Source organism: Mastigoproctus giganteus, chromosome 13, assembly GCF_048544385.1.
Source record: "Mastigoproctus giganteus isolate SK-2022 chromosome 13, ASM4854438v1, whole genome shotgun sequence".
In the NCBI taxonomy this organism is placed as follows: Eukaryota; Metazoa; Arthropoda; class Arachnida; order Uropygi; family Thelyphonidae; genus Mastigoproctus; species Mastigoproctus giganteus.
In genome coordinates, this window is record NC_143587.1 from 76,473,069 (window position 1) to 76,491,253 (window position 18,185).

At 37.4% G+C, this 18,185-nt stretch overlaps 1 protein-coding gene across 1 annotated transcript; it reads left to right on the top strand.

Annotated features, from left to right (window-relative positions):
* Positions 1-9,938: 9,938 nt before the first annotated feature.
* LOC150076197 (uncharacterized) lies at positions 9,939-17,304 on the top strand. Its single transcript, XM_090387635.1, has 6 exons — positions 9,939-10,062; positions 13,183-13,232; positions 13,558-13,662; positions 13,821-13,862; positions 15,956-15,982; positions 17,161-17,304. The coding sequence occupies exons 1-6, from the start codon at positions 9,969-9,971 to the stop codon at positions 17,194-17,196; spliced, it is 354 nt and encodes a 117-aa protein (XP_090243761.1). The 5' UTR covers positions 9,939-9,968; the 3' UTR covers positions 17,197-17,304.
* Positions 17,305-18,185: the final 881 nt, after the last annotated feature.

Consider the following 18,185-nt stretch of genomic DNA (forward strand, 5'->3'; position numbering starts at 1 on the left):
TTCTGGACAACAGCTAATCTGGCGAGACGTTGGCACACGGCATCACCAGCAAATATCACTGATAGGGATCGATATGGCGGTCCAGGTGTTCTCGTCTGGGGAGGCGTTATCTTGGATGAACGTACACAAAACTCCAGATACTGGAAGGCGGTACTGTAACCGGTGCACGCTACTGTACTGAGGTAATCCTTCTGCATGTGCGTCTGTTGCGAGGTGCCATTGGCCCCGAGTTCGTGTTTATGGATGATAACGCCACACCCCATCGCACTGCAGCTGTTGATATGCTTTTGTAAAGTGTGGACATTGTTCGTATGGACTGGCGTGCCCGTTCCACCGATCTAAATCCCATCGAACACATATGAGACGCTCTGCGGGAGATGCCTAGCGGTACGTCCACACCCACTATAAAATGTTCATCAGCTAAAGATGGCGCTGACAGAGGAATGGACGATGTTACCGAAAGAACTTATCAACAACATTGTTCTAAGTATTGACAGGCGGTGCAAAGCCTGCATCGACATTAGGGGTGGCCATATCTCCTACTGAGGACCACTTCTTCCATCTTTGGCAGCGGGGCATCTGTATCATGTCAGCCAGTACTATGTTGCCATTTTTGAATAAAGTCCTTCTGTACCGTTTTGTTTCCGTTGTTGCTTCCCTCATCATTTCTGTACCTCACGAGGTTCCTTTGGTATCCAGGCCACTCGTATGAGAAGCTACAGATGAAAACCTGACTGGTCCTTAAATTTTGCACACCAGTGTATATCCATTCTATATAATACAAACTGTATGTGTCAAAAACATCTTTTGGATGGCACCTAGAAGCAAGTCAAACTCCATCTTGTAAGTGTGTTAGAAACAGTAAAACTGTCTAAGGCAGTGAGAATGTTGTGTCTGTGTGTTTCTCTAAAAACACAAAAGCACAACCAACACCTGGTCAGTCGCTTCCCTGCACCCGTCTCTAGGGTACAACTACTATTATTTTTAGACCACCCGAATAATTAAATCCATCTTCCGTGCTGTGAGTTTTATGTCTGTAAATTGCGTGTGTTCTCTGGTCGATTTGCTTGTTTTGCTGTACGAAAAACTCGAGTTGTTGGGCGAAAACTTTGCTATCTACGCCTGAGACCGACTAACTCAGCCACGGAGTGAAAAAGGCCCATTAGAGTTTCTCGCGTCATCGAGGGATTCGAGCCGGGGCCTTTTCCACCTAGTGTTTGGAGGACGGTGGCGATACCACTGTGCTACCCGCGCAGACTCTCTAGGGTACATATCGCCCATAACGAACAGAGCTGTCCGACCTTTGTCACCGTTATGTTAGGGTTTCGCGCTATTATTGCTCCCCAGGGGGTGTCAGCATCCTTTTGGATGAGCTTGTAGGCTAAAGGGTGTCGTCTTACCTTTTTACCATGAGCGTATGGCTCCTGAATTAGAAAGATATCAGCCCCCCCACCTCATCAGCCTTCAGTCTCAGCTGGTCAGCGACTGCCTAGGCCCTCTGCGCATCGTGCTGGAATATCTTAACTTCTGTGCAGTTATATGTTTTAGCGCGTGTTTCCATAATCGGTTCTGTTTTGATGTATTCCTTTCGCTTTAACATAACACGGGTACTTTGAGTCTCTTACTGATTGGTTGGTGTCCATTTTTTGTGTTTTGCACTTCGCGCATGTAGGGTTGCTGCTCTTATTTGGAGTTTCTGAACTCGTGCCCCGTTTCCGTGCAGTGTTAGTATTAGTATTAATAATGGACACATGGTGCAAGGAAGCCTACGGCTTATGCTGCACCAATCGAAAAAAAATTATAAAAAAATTATAATAATAATAATAAATAATAATAAATAAAATAAAATAATAAGTGTCCGCAGGTCGCAGCCGTCTGTGCACGCTTGTGGGTGGTGTGGCCGAACATCTGACACCTGAAAAATTTCGGCACCATCACATGTTCCTTGAATCTATGTGAGCTGCACTGCACGTACAGTCCGGTCAGGTCTCTCACAGCACGCCATGCATCTGGTGTGAATTCCACAACCTCCTGTAGACCAATGTCCTTGGGTAGGCCAAATATGATCGCCGTTGGGCCCCTCCTTCCAGGGGATTCCGCCTGCAGTCCCAGAGTCTCCAGCTTGTGGTTTTCAATGATCGCTTGTATTTCTCGTTTAGTCTCCATCTCGAATGTATGAAAATCAAAGGGCAGGCTTTGATGGGACATTTTCTTGGCTTATCGTGTGATACAGTCTATTTACTTATTGAAAATCGGAACTGTTTTAATTCATTTCAGAAGTTTTCAGCTGCTGTCTTTGCAAGAAGGACTGTTCTTAGAGCCTTTCTTTGAGGGAAAAACCTGGTGACTGGATTGTCTTCACGGGGTTTCTCGTTGGACCCGATTCCTTGTGTTGGTTCAGTGATTTTGGAGAACATTACGTTCAACTATCGGATTTAGCTATGGCTGGTGGCTGGAGTGCTGAAGCTTATTCTTGGTGTTGGGTCTGATGCTCTGGTTAGTTGTCTTTTGTGCTGCAATCAGGAACACTTCTGGATTCTAGGCTACTGGATCTGATTCACTGCATCACGTCTGTTGCTCTAATGGTTCTAATTTGCTTGGCGGACTATTGAGTAATTGCTGGACAGTATCTTTATTGGATTTTGAGGTGCTAGTGCTTGTGGAACAGCAAAGGAATAGATATTCAGTTGAACTGTGATTTTGTAAGTTGGCAGTTGTGCCATCCAAGGTATCGATTATTAGTGTTCTTTTTTTTTTCCTGCTGGCTACCAGGTATGGGCAACCGGGGAGTGGGATTGGTGGCATCCACTAGTATTGCACTACCTCCGTGGGTGCGAGATTTCATGCGTGAATTGCGCTACAGTAAAACCAAACCCAAGTAATTCAACATACTCTCCCACGCCCACTCTGTAGAGACTCTACACGTTCACAAGTTTTGAAGGTGGAGTTGGGTTATGCCTGGGAGCCACCCTGATTAAAGAACACACGCACACACAGACACAGGAGTGTTTAATGATATGTACAGAGCATCTAAATATATGTAAATATATCTTGTATATAAATACGTATCTACTTTTATGTACATAATCTTGAGACTGTATATTGTGTGTAATGAAATGAATGAATGAATGCCCATCGAAGTGAGGCGAAGTGAGGCTTCTTAGTATTCATACTGAGAACATACTGAGATCAGAGGTTCTCAGTATGTTGTATTTCAAACTGAGAACAGAGGTTCCCAATATGACTCCTAGATTCCATTCATCTAGGATCAAGAATCTAGTAGTTTTACAGTGAATCTAAGATCATGATCCAAATTTTGATCCTAGATTCAGTTCATCTAGGATCATGCTCACAGATTGTTGCCAATTTAAAGTTATTATATTTACATTTGCAATTGTACAATTTGCATCTCTAAAATAGTATTTGTCAGTTATGAACTTAAAAAAAGAATTCCACAGGGTCTTTTGATCCTTTTACCCCGACATACTTCTTCCAAGAAGACTGCTTTTCCTTCTCTAATATAACTCTTTTTTAAGCTTTTGTACTCATTATAATAAACATTAGATATTTCCACATGATGAACTCGTCTATAACAATGATATTGCCTTCTCACATTTCTCAGTTGTTTCCTCTTTTTCTCTAAATTCATGCCCCACTAAAAGACAGTTCTATCTCTTAACTTTCTTTTTACCATTGAACTCTTTGATGCTAGATATATTATTTCCTCCAATTTCTGTACCATTTCTATTAGTGTTAACGTATTCCAGTATACACCGTTCAGAAGAGTATCGAAGGTCAAATCAAATTTTGTCCAATTAGCCGTTTTTACAAGGAACGTTTCCAATTATTTATTTTCTCGGATCTTATCTTCCAACTTTATTTCGAAGCAAATTCCGTTATAGTCACTTGTTTTCAAATGATTTGAAGCTCTCCACTCATATACCCTATTGAAGATAGAGCGTGTAGCTCAGGTGACATCTATATACAATTGCCCGTGTAATTTCGAATATGTGGGAATATGGCCTCGCACATTAAGCACCTCTAGTCCTGAAGACGAGAGGAATTCCTCAAGCATTCTACCTCTTTAATTGGACTTCTCTCTCCCCCAGAGAGTAGAGTTAGCATTAAAGTCCATTGCTATTACTATATGACACGTTAATAATGATTGACAGATTCTCTCTAAATCATTTATGTGTGGCTCAATGCTTCCTAAGTCCGCAATACATTGAGACAAAGAATGTATTTCCAAACTTACCAATAATCTCGCAGCGTATCACACATTCATTTGATAAGCTTGATATTTTTCTCACCACCAAATCATTACTTCTTACTATTATTGTAGTCTTAGGATGTTCCCAATGAGTAAACATAGGATATTGACCTGGACATCCTCTTATATTTCCGTTAAACAAATATGGTTCTTGTAATAATGCAAGAACTATATTCTGCCTCTCCATTTCCATGTTTAACTGGGCAGCCGCACTCTTTGAGCGTTGGGCATTCACTGTACTATCCTCAAGCAACTAGCCATAAGTGATTTTGCTCTTATATTGCTCTAAAGCCCTCACATATTCCGACATTTTTTTTCTCTACTGAAGTGTGCATTGCCTTCTTATTTTTCACACTGCAATTACAGAAAACTCGATTTTCATTTTTAAAAGTGCAATCCTTATAGGAATGTGCAAATATTGAGCAGAGACTACAACATGCTTCTCTCTTACAGTGTTTCACTGTGTCCAAAATTCAAATACCTGAAGCACTACTGTGTCACCGAGAAACTCTCTCTCTCTCTGTATTTATACGCTGTCCAATTCGCGTATAATCTATCATTATTCTTAGATCAATTTACCGATATTATATCTACAGTGTCCTAAAAATATTGCTTGGATGGACAATAATCATTAAAATTCTTAAACCATATTTGCTCCAAAAACTCTTCAGGATCAGCATCTTTTTCCGCATGAAACATTACAATTTTAGGGTGAATCACCCTAGGAAAAGAAATTTTCAGTCCAGCCTCCTGTATTTTAGAACACCCTCTTATTTTGGCAATGTCATCTCCTCCCCCCCCGACAAACACACCACAATCTCTAGTTGTTCTTATATTCTTGACTTTTACATAATTTAATGAAGGTCTTACTTCACTTAACACTTTTGACTGCACCTGTTCACTAGTTTTATACCTGTCACTCATGTTTTTATGAACACCACCTTGGGCTCTTTCTTTACCACATTAGGCAGATCTTTTATCACACTTGTGCACATCTTCACCTCATCCTGCTTTTTACTAAATCTTTCCTTTAACAACACATTTTCAATGTATACATCCATTGCTTTAGTTCCCAAAGTGTCCTAATAACCACAAACATAAGATTTCAACTGATTCCCAATCTCTTTAACGTACTCGAAATCTTTATATTGCCATCTTTCTTTGCTCATGTCTCTCTTTATTCTCTTGTGTACAACTGTGCTTTTATTTTCTTTTTCCCTGCTGATCCTTCACCAGCCTTAGACCTTGTCTTTCTCTTTCTAGATTCGTTTGATTCTGGGTGCTCTGGGGAATGCCCGAAAGGGATGATAACCAGCGTCTGGCAGGAGTTCTGGGCAATGTTCTTCCTGAGAAAACTTCTGTGATAGCCCGTATATTTTAATTTAATTTATTATTTTTTTTCTTTAAAATATTTTTGTTGAGTTGTTGTTGACACCCTACTGGAGTCACGAGCGGACACAAATCGCAACTCTGACTGAAGTTTTCAGAAAAATTCCAAAATCTATGGTGTGTAAAGCTGTATGTTAGCAGAGCGTGATGATGACACAAATATTTCGTATAAAACAAACTTTTCATAAGCATTATATAACAAAAATGTCCATGTCCTCACCTCCTCTCCGCCTCACTATTTCTTTTTTCTTCCTCATCTTGCTTCTCTTTCTAAACTCCAACAACTACGCTCACAACTCTAACAACTGAACTCAACTCTCGGCTCACATCCGAACCCTGTTTCCTCAACAGCTTTGGAACGTCTCTCACAGGACTCTCAACCAATCACAATACTCTACTAATTTCTTACTCTTTCCTATTTGTTAAAAAAAAAAACTTACCATAAACTCTCTCCCTCGTGAACAAACCAAAGCCATCTCATGTAATTTTCTTGTTTACTTCTGTTCACGTAGCACCATCGCAATACAGCTCTTTGATTTATGCAGATCGCTCCAAAAATATCTATTTTCGTGTTTACACTTTTCTTGCTAAATGGCGCCAACTTACCTAAAGCCCGCCACAGTGGCTCTATTTTCTTGACAATAAATACAAACTGTGCGCTCATTTCTTGTTTCTGTCTAGGTGAAGCTTAGATCAAAGAAGCTTCATACTTCTCCGCTCGTTCCAACCTTCTCTCTTCTGTACACAAATGACCACTCCTTCCATAGTACGGGCCACTGTTTTGTTACTTTTTTCCCTCTTGTATTGTTTGTTGTTATTACTCTTCCATTTGACTGCTATTCAATTTACACCTCTATAACCTCCTTATTTCTAATCCTTAAAATATTTAAATCTTAATATTTACCATATTCAACTTAATATGCAAACCTTAATATTAAAACCTTAATTTTACCAATTTTATCTTACTAATCAAACCTTAATAATTATTCGCACTTCTCTCTGTCCTACTTGAATTTATTTGCTTCAATAAATATTCTCATTTAGTTTGTAAGAGTATATTAAATTTTGTCGTTCCTGATGGAATACTCATAACACAATGCCATTCTAAGAATCCGGAACCATGCATTACAGAAGGATATTTTCCCTTCTACAAAGCGCGTGGTGATCACACCTGTATTCATATCCTTTCAATGCAATCGAACGAATAATTCAAGATACAGAAAAGGCTGTTATGACGTGCTCCACCCATCTATATTCATGAAAATGCAGAAGCCTCCACGCAATCCATATCTAACAGAGCTATTCTATTGTTTCGCTTCCATGGAACTGGAGAGCATCCTGTTGTGTAGTGTTTAGTTAGCTGGTTGGATTGTGTCTGACAAATCTTTTCAGTGTGCTTTAATGCAGGTGTTTCATTCTAACGAGAAATAAAGGTGACATTATTTCTAGAAACAACTTCTTCACAAAGAACTGTCAAGGAAACGATTTCGAGGCATTATTTTATTGAGAAGTCGCAGAAGAATTAAATATTCTTCCTGATTATCACGCGAATACTCTTATGAAACTGAAATGTTCATTCTTATTATTATAATTGATCCAAGGGACATCAGATGAGATACTTAACGTCTCAGATGCTTAATTACCACATGACTCTTAGACGAAGTTTTATAGGGAGGGTGTAGATGGCTGGTTGTTTTTATTTATGAGGCAATTATGCACTGTTCATACCCTGAAATGAATACGATTTATTCCAGTAGTATAGATGCGATCCGCATCTATACTATACTTGGAATTGACCTAAAGAGAGTGGTCGGTCTCTTCAGGTAATTCCAAATTGTAGGAATGCCTGTTTGTTGGAAGTGCTGAGCTCCCAGATTTATTACATTCAAGAGAAACCAGTACGACTCAGAGACTCAATCTCGTCCATTAATAAGCCAAGTTTGAACTTATGATCTCCGCATTCCCTACATCTTTAGTACAGAGATTATCATCACCATTAACGAGAATTCGGAATAGATGAGACAGCAGAATCAACGGTGGAAATTCCCTCATGAGTACACTAAGCTGAAATATATTATATTCGCTGTTTCTAGCTAAAACAATATTCAGACAATAACATTTGAGTGAAGTCAATAAACTGTCAAAATATTATCAATAAAACACTACAAATAACACTGACAACAACACATACATACTGTATGCCACTTCATTGCTTTTGGATTATAATTGTGCGGCCCGATATGAATCAATCTGAGATGTGCAGGCAGCTGCCAGGATAGCTCATGTGGTTTGGTCAATGACATACAGGAATTTTGCCAGCAGTGATTATGAGGTGATTATCGCTGTATAAGGCAATGGTCAAACTGCATCTTCAGTATTGCGTACAGGTCTGGAGGCCTGATTTTAGGAAGGTGTAGATCTGCTGGAACGAGTGCAGAGAAGTGCAATGAGCATAGTGAAAAGAAAAAAAAAAGGGTGGTCTTTCCAATGAAAGCTTCAGTTCTTAAAATTTTAGCGTCTCAAGACTAGGCACCTGCGAAGTGATCTATTGAGGTGTTTAAGGTTTTGAATGGATTAAAGAAGGTTAATTCTGATGGTATTCTTCCTCTTCTCACACTATACACTTTAGGGGACATAAATTCCAATTGAGGACGGACGGATCTAGAATAGATGTGCGCAAATTTACCTTCAACCAGCGAATCGTTGATCGTTGGAGCAAACTTCCATCTGCTGTGTGGGAGTGATATAATCTACAGAAGTGTTTATGTAGATTATGCCTAGATAGTCAGCATATTTTTCTAGTGATTTTTAATTATACCAGTTGTGTTGTTTGAATCTAAATGGCACATCATCAACTAGCATCAAGATGCACCGAATTCAAGTCTTCAAAATAAGTGAAATATCTGTCAAATTAGAAGAAGGGGACACGCGCTATTTTCACACATATTAAAAATGGAATACCGTTTATACAAATCATTGTACAGTATATTGAAACTGCAAGAGGTAGGAACTAATCGTTATAAAAACAAGTATGGTACTCCAGAAAATGAATAAATTTCCTTTAAAGTATCTCACAGGGATTAAATGAACAATAGAATGACAAAATATATATTTACTGTAATATCCTGAATGTTAACGAGGCCTCCATGAAAATGTTTGTACCATTTTGCAAAGAATTTTAATCATTTATCTCATCTAATTGTTTCCCAGATGTAGTTTAGCTTTTTTTGTCCTTTTGTATTGTTTTTAGTTGGCATTGGATATCTTTCCATCTATTAGAGAGAAACGCTTGGTTAATAGATAGACACATGAAACTACGTATTACCATCTGATTTTTATTTGAGTCAGGCAGAAATCACATGCATTGAATTTCACAAGAAATTTGGAAAAAAAAGGAGAAGAAGAATTCCTTGTTACTATTTCATATTTATAATATTCGTTACATGTACAAGCACGTGTAATAGCAATGCCTTTTTGAAATCATTGAAATTCGTTAATTTCAAAGTTATTTTAATAAATATTGGCCAAGCTTTTTTGCGTTGGAGTAACGCCAAAGTTTCACGTAATTCCTCACTTTCCAAACTTAAATTTGGCTGAGATTAATAGCTTCTCATTCTAATTTACTTAATGAGCATTTTTCTAAAATTCTAAGAATAATTAACAGACTTTTTCAATATAACTAATGAGTGCTTTAACCAGTGACCAAAAAACGGAATTTCGCAAAATTTTAAATTATTGCTAAAACTTAAAAGAAATAAAATTAATAAACGTTCCAATCTACTAGTAAAAGGTCACCCATTAGAGCACTTCAAGTAATAAAAAAGAGCCGAAGAGTGTTTGTTTTTGCAAATATTAAAGTTCAACTTGGGACTTCTTAGGATACGCGATTCTACTGCCACTCAAATATCGACTGGTAAACTGGCTTTTAAATGATGTGGCACTACGTGTTTCAAATTGAAATGAAGGCTTAAATATACTATTCTTTTTATGCTCACTTAGATTATCAAAACCATATATCGAGACATGGTTTCCGAAGTCGTTCCAGGATGCCTGTTTTCGAATAACTGAAAGGCACCAACGACATACCAAGACCAATCAAGTTGAAAGGAAGTCAAACAGCAGTCGTGACCAATGGAAGCAAAGAATGAGTTTCCTTAAAGATTTCCTCAGAAGAACAGCAATAGTTTTTAGAGTAGTAGTTGTACAGCTGCTGCTGTGCAACTATACTCAACGTATATATAAGGATAAGATGATGGGATGAATTTCATCTTGATCTTGTTGTCTCAACCGCTTTAAGGAAATAAGCAATATGAAGTGTGTTATCATCTTTGTAGCTGTTGTAGCGACTGCGCTTGGAAGCGAAAGCGAATGCACATGGGAGGATTATACCACAGCAGGATGTGGTAAGTAGATATATTCCTTCCTGTATTCTAACTACTTAACCTTATCGAATCATTAACCAAAATGATACCGATTTAAATTTAATATTACCAACGTAAAGTATTGCTGATTTGTGGACAATGAAACAGGAAACTAGATATGCAATATTTGAGAAGTTTTATGTTCAGATTTATTACGAATTTCCAAAGTATTAACAATTCAATTAGATCATGATATCAGCTTGAAGTTAAATTGTGATGTAAACTTATGGTGAGTGAGTTGAATGGCATATTGGAGAGAATGATTATAGAGGGAGTGATAATTGGAGTGGAATGATAATGGATGGAAATAATGTTTTAATATTATTTATAAAGATTCGTGCATTGGAAAATGGTGAAACATCTCAATGTTAATGAAGAACGAATTTTGTGGTAGTTTATTTCAAAATGGGCCTTATCAGAGCATGAAAGATTTATACTCTGAGGTGGATGAATACATAGACCATTTTGTCCATAGGGAAAAGAATCAATATAGTTCAGCGAAAATGTAAGGAAGCTAAAAATTATTTCAGTTGATAAACTCCCTCAAGAGGGCAATAATAGATTAAAACATGTCACAATTAAACTGCTGCTGCTGTGGAAGGAAATTCTCATTGAAAGATCTAGAATTACTATTTCTTCTGTTACAGGCGAGGGATATAACCTGCAATGATTTCAAATATGAAACTCCACAGACTTCCTTCTAATGATAAATGCAACATATATTTTACTTCGTTGAATCTTTCTAAATTTAAATATTACGGATCTTCACCGAGCCCCATGATGCTAATAAACGTTATACAATATGTTTATGCAGATGATTTAAAGCTGATAACCAAGTTTCTCCCAGGAGACTACCTAACAAAAATAACCAATTCTATTAACCTAAAGCTAATAGACTTTAAGAAACACCTTTTACAGGTAGAAGCCTGAGATCAATACAGCTAAATCGGTTGATCTCTCTCTCTCTCTCTCTGAAGACCATCCCACACAAATCACGCTTCGCCGGAAAGAAGCGAATATTCCAAACAGTTGCTTTGAATTCGAAGCTGAAAGGACATTGAAAAGACCCAAAAGAAATGTTAAAATTTGCGCTGGACGGTCAAAGAGTAACTGCTCCATGTCTGACATCTTAGAGTTATACAAAAGTACTGCGAAAACTCGATTAAACGGAATACATGGGGGAGATAGAAACCTGTCTCCTAAATACGACTGGCCCTTAAACTAGAAAAATACATAGGCGCCTAGTTCAAAATATTATGAAAAAGTGTTTTTTTATGAATAAAAGGCAATGAAGTAAAATTACATTTTACTGCTATGTATGTGAAGCATCAGACTGACTAAAGCTTATTTGGAGTCTGAAGAATTCTCAGTTTCTCTAGCTAGAGGTACACATAGTATTAGAGGTGGCAAATAATACAAGGATGCTGTCTTGTAGAGCATTTTCCAAAAACATAATCACTGCATCTATCCACCCCCCTCTAATAATATATCCAATTCTTTCTTAAGTTTATTTAAAATATTTCCACAACACCAGATGGTAGTTTGTTCCAACAATCAATTTCACTCCGGCTAAAAGCAAATTTATGCATATCTGTCCTGCAGTTATCCTTTTCCATTTAAATTTATGATTCCTTGTGTGTATTGTCCAAGAAAGAGTAAGGATACCATTAGCATTTAGTGTACAAAGCACTTGCAAGATGTGATTGAAGTGTTTAAAGCCTTAAACACTTCAATCACATCTCGCAGGTGCTTTGTATATCTAGACGATTTCATTTACAGAACTGAAGGTTTTCTTAGTACGAGTTCTTTTCCTTTTGTTGTCTCACTGACCAATCTCTTCTGTGCACCAGTTCCTTGCACACTCTTATTGAAATGCGTCATCCAAACTTGTGTGAACTATTCAAGATGCGGCTCAACCATTGCTTTCTACAATGGGATATTAGCTCTATGCCACTGCTGAAAAAATTTCTGTGTTAATCATTCACCGACACCCGTGTTTTGTCCTAGCAGCCTGTCTATGTGGCTCAGATAACTTCATGTCGGACTCTATAGGTTACTCCTAGCTTTCTTTTTGTTCTGCACTACCTTGAGTGTTGTTAAGTGTGGCATGAAAATTTTCTCAGGGGGAGGGGAACTAAAGCAGTATTCCGGGAATCATCATGCTTCAGTCATCCCGTATCAGTAAAAGAAATTCACCTTATTTTGATCATAAGGGGACTACAGCACCTTTTAGCTTCTACTTGCGACCAATGGGTATATTATTATGGGATTACTGCTCCCTAAATGAAGTATCTTGCATTTATCAAGGTTAAATTTCAGTAGCCATTTCTCAGCCCATCTGACTAATTTTTCAAGGTCCTGTTGCAATGGCATGCATACCTTTGTTCTTGCCTGTAACCACTTTGCAAACCTTTGTGCTGCCAGCAAACATAAGCTAATCTTGATGTGACTTCATCAATGTCATTAAATATGTAAAATAGTAAGGACCTAGCATTGAACCCTGAGCCAGTCCACTCACAATGTTGATCCTTTAATAAAGTCTCGGCGTATGATCTCAAATTTAGTTTTTGCATCCAGTTCTTTTATTACTGCCTCCTAACAGCTAATTGGATTTGTCAGATTTATCTTCCCTTAACAAATCCATGCTGCGATTGCCATATAACTGAAATTAAATTCAAAATTAAGGTCTGCAATTATTCACTTTTCCCCTTTCATCTTCTTTTGTGAACAGAAGAGACATTTACAGATCTTGAATCTATATGGACCTCATCTGAATTCAAAGATGACCTCAAAATTATGGCCAAAGGTTGCTTACTTATTTTACTACCTCCTTTAGATTCTGCCATCCCCATAAGTCTTATTTACGTTTGGGAAAAGATTTCCCTTTGAAGTCCGATATGCAAAGCAGGCTGATGAAAGATGACAGTGAGAAATATTCTGTCTATGTGACATCCGTTAAAGCGACGGTTTACTGCACTTAATTTACAACTGTTATCATGTATACTGCCTGGCCAATTTATTAGGATTCTAATAAATTGGCCAATCAGTGTGGTCTGGAATATTTTTATTAATTTTTTTTCATTCATATTTATTTCTCCTTAGAACATCTAGAAAAGGTTAAGGCAGAGTGTTCAGAGAAATTTCCAGAGGAGGTAAGTAGCCAAATATGGCGTGTAAAAAAACTTACTAAAGTTTTCCATTGGATTAAAAAAAAAAAAAACGTGTCTAAAATTATTTAAATATTTAAACATTTCAGAATATTTAAATCTAAAAAAAGCTTAAATAAGTATTTTAATGATTTTAAATTCATCATTTAAAAATATTTCTTATATTAATCATTATTTTGTTTTTATTTAAATCCTTTAAATCATTATTTAAAATTCTGTTTTATTTAAATCACTTTAAAATTATTACTTAAACCTTGACGGCACTATACAAAGAGAAATTCGAAATATACTATTACAATTTGTCTTCCAGTATGCCAAAGAAATTGAAAACTGTGTCACAAATGGAAAACCTGTGTGCAAAACTAATAATGAAATGTTAGAGAAAATGTGCAGCCCTGGAGAATACAACAATAAAGTAAGTCGCAAAATATTATTTTCATAAACAATTTATATATAATCAACGAAGTTATCAGCTAATGTAAGTGTTAATATTCAAAAACTATTGATAAAAGCGATGTACATATTCGTGTTCTGAACTATGATGATTAATTAAATAAAATATTTCTTTTTCAGGTAAAGAATTGTACTCAGGAAATTTTTCAGGATAATAACGAAGTAAGTAACAATATAATTGTTTGTTTCTTTCTTTTTTTATTAGAATAAGAGTTTATTTTTCAAAAATATGCATGATATTATACACTAAAATATGCAATACATTAATTGTACATTATTTCATGAAGTAATGGTGCAGTTCGTTAAGCACATTAATGTTCAAAAGACATAAATGTGTTTAAACTTTTTATTGGATTGAAAGAGGAAATAGGATCGTTTTAATGTGCTTTGTAATATAAAAAGACTTCAAAAATTTCAATCTGAAATTACAGCGTTATGCAAATGAGCTAATGGACAGTCAGAAATGGGGCGTCTGCGATTCATGAAATATCTACTCCTTATGAGAGAACAAGATGTTTGTAGTTGCTTGAGTTATCAGTTCCCATTCTTGCGCAAATTCCAGAAACTTTATGGAATTTGGTTAACTCAAATTCCATAAAGTGTCTGTGAAGGACAATTCTCCCGCCTGCAGCATTCCAGGCATTCTCTACTGGGTCAAAGAGTAGGGATGTTGTTCGCCATGCCAAACGGAGTGTAATCATCCCCTAAAGATTATGTAAGTTCACTATAAAAGATCTGTGCGTACAGGCTTTATCATCCATTAAAAGAAAGCCTGGGCCAATTACTTCAAACCAATCTTGATCGAGAAATAACACGGATTAATTAACATAACACACCTATCTTTAAAAGTCTGGCTGCTATCTGAATCGAGATCACAACTATCAAAAAAATAATAAAAAACTATTATTTTTAAGCCACCAGAATAATTAAATTCATCTGCCGTGCATTGGGTATTATGTCCGTAAATTGCGTGTGTTCTATGGTCGAGTTGCCTACTTTGCTGGACGAAAAACCCGAGTTTCATTGGGGGGGGGGGGGGGACCTTGCTATCTACGCCTCAGACTAACTATCTCAACCATGAAGTGAATAAAGCTCCTCGAGTCATCGACGGGATTCGAACCGAAAACCGCTAGGTCAACCACACCTATACAAATTTGATAAAGATGCTTCCTTACAGCATACTGCCAATTGTCTCACTCCACTGATATCTAGAATCGTTATCTCTAGCCCTAGATACTTTCCTTGTGAGCTGTAAGAAGAGCTACATTTTCCTTGTCAGAAGACAGAATATAGTTGTGGTAAGAAGCTTTTCTTCAAGGTTGCAGGGAAAGCCTTTCTTTAAGACCATTTATTTCGGCTACAAGAATCCTTAATGTATCCCTAATTCCCATCTGCTCTTCAATATCTGCACGAATGACGCTGAAGAAACGGTTCCACAGCAAAGATTAATTTCCTGAGTTACTCAGATATTCTTAAGGGCTACACTACCGTTGCAAATGAACAGGATTCTCTTGACCTTTAGAGGTCACTCCATAATCAAACAGAATAATGTGGCAGATGGAAACCCGGGCTTAACGTGAGAAAATGTCGTATCCTTTCCTAAATCGGTGAACAAAAAATAAATTATTTTGTCACTAAATAAATAGTGCTACGAAATATTCTCCGGTCCTCATTCAATATTCTCTGCACAAGATAGTTTTATACTACGATAAAACCATCGACCTTGGTAGCTTCTTATTACAACCAACGGTCGGAGCCCGGTCAATGAGAAACAGGCCAACACCCAGGAATGCATCAATAAATATGAATTGGCTTCCTCCAGGCTTCAATGTGGGCAGGATGCACTGCAGTACATGAAGTTCCCCAGACATTATGCACATCCGCCATCGACTCTCTGTTCTGAAGACTGCCATAACGTAACTCCTCGATAACTTTCATCTCCAAATAACTTCTTTACACCCTTCCTGTCTAAGAATGATGAACTAAGCACCCCTGCAAGAGTCATCCGATGTTTGTTCCTGTAATGGCGGGCTTGTGAGTAGCAGCAGTTTCGCCATGAGTGCCGTGCTGCTCCTTCGGGACCTGACAGTATCCAACCTGATCATGAATAGATAATTAACTGTGATCACGAATATAGTATTAATTAATGAATAGATTAGTATGATCATGAATATGATTATTAATTTTGATGATTAATAGATTGAATTGCAATTATCCGATGTATAATATGATGCCTTGATTTTATTTTATTTCAGAAATGCGACAAGGCAAAGCCATTCGTGGTGAGTATTCTTTTAGACTTATTGAGATTTTACTGAGATTTAAAATAACCCATTTTACACAATGAGTTATTTTATTGAGAAAACTTTATGGGGCTGTAGTATTCAAGTACATGTACATCGTAAGGATCCAAATACACGAATCCTTACACTACTTCATAATATACATCCATGTATGCCATATCCTAAACCTTTTGAGTCAGGTAAAATTAATTTTACTGGCAAAAAAACCTTGCTATCTGCGCCTGAGACCGACTAACTCAGCCACGGAGTGAAAAAAAACCACTAAACTTGCTCGCGTTATCGATGGGATTCGAACCTGGGCTTCTTACACCCCGTGATGGGAGGACGGTGGCAATACCACTGTACTACCGCTCAGAGACTAGAGTTTACAATTCCTGTTCGAACCTATCATCCTTCCACTCACGTAGTGATTGACCACTTCCTTTAGGACCATAAGCAAATAGTGTATAGACTGCCACTTTTCCCGAATTACTATTCCAACACGATTTAGAACGGGGTCAACAAGGCGACACGAGGAACATTGAACCAGTGATGTAATAAAAGTGTCCCCAGTTCCTGGAGCGACGTGCAGAGGATTGTGCTCATTAACTCACCTTTCCAGTTCATTGCAGTTGCTCATTTCACTCTTCCACACATTTGGCGCGGTGGATAGCTGTAATGAAACCTCTTTAGAGATCTGTTGCCATTGCCGGTCAAGTGATTTCAGCGCAATATATTTGCACGGTTGAAAACGCTTTCCGGTACATGTCTTTTCAGTAATCGTTGTGGTCATACTCCATGTAACCTCTCCGATTTTGTGGCATACAGTGCAAAAATCCATGGTCCTAATGAAGTAGTCAGGCAATGCATAAACCACGGGCGATTTCTTTATCTGGGAACGCACATTCAGTACCCAAAAAAGAAAAAATGGTGCTCCTGTCGAGATGCTGGATGGAACCCCTAGAAGTGAATTTTTATTTGAATTTGTGAAAGTAATAGATTTATAGAACAATGGTTGCTTTCAAAATGGTTTTTATAATTAAAATTGAATTTTAATAATTAAATATTTTGATCCCATTTTTGATCACAAATATCTGTGAATTTAAACCTGATGATCCTTAAAACAATTCCAATGCTTATTGGTCAAGTAATATTATCTATTTCTTTATTTCCATTAGGACTGTGTCAAGACAATCATTGGGAAATGCCAATAAATGCATCAAAAGAATGGAAACTGCTACGCCTAATCTAGGAAGATGGAATTCACTTGGTAACGTTCAGATCATCTAGTGTAACATGCTGAATGAAGCAATAAAATAAACTTTGCATAATAACAGTCATGTGGTCATTATTGCAATGCTTACTCATGATTTGGCTAAAATCACATCTCTCATGCAAGTTTCAAATCAAATTTCTAAGAATTATCTGAGTAATTTGCTCTCCTAATTATGGTTTGGTACTTGGTAGCAGTTCAGATTTATTTATTTCAATTAGAAGCTATCATTACTCTTTTAAGATGATCGCACTTATTATTAGGGAAACAACTTTGACTCGCCACACCTAGAAATTTCATCTTAAAACGGAATCGGGCGATGTTTATATCATTAAATTAATTTAACCTCAAATCATTAATAAAGAAATAAAAGGCAAAAATCGTACGTACTACTTAATATACAAATTTGTACAGAGATCAATAAATTCAGTAAAAAAAATTCGGTATTGAAAAACAATAAAAATTCTAGACAAAATGTCGCAGACATTCTCTCAGATATGTCAGACAAGCTGTGCTTGCTACTTGGGAGTCTAAAACGCTGATGTAACTGATATTCAGGTGACACTCAAGTCAAGTTACCAAATTTCGGCAAAGTCCGGACGGTCTGTGACAGCTAAATCCTCTGCTAACACCTTCGCGATGGTGAGACTGTTATTAATCCTGGGTATAACTCCCATGCGCAAGCACACTGTGGGTGACCACCCAGGTGTGAATCAACGTAAGCAGGGGTCGAGGTGCGGCGCACATCCCACACGGAGGAATGCAGCCCCTCTGTGCTACCAGGAAATATTAGGTGGTAGATGACTCTAATCAACCGGTGCAATACCACCACTTTGCTTATTGGAGGCTTGAAGTGGTGGAACCCATGTTTAGTCTCCATAGCTAAGTTACAGTCAATCCTTCCCCATCTTTTCCATCATGCAGTATGAT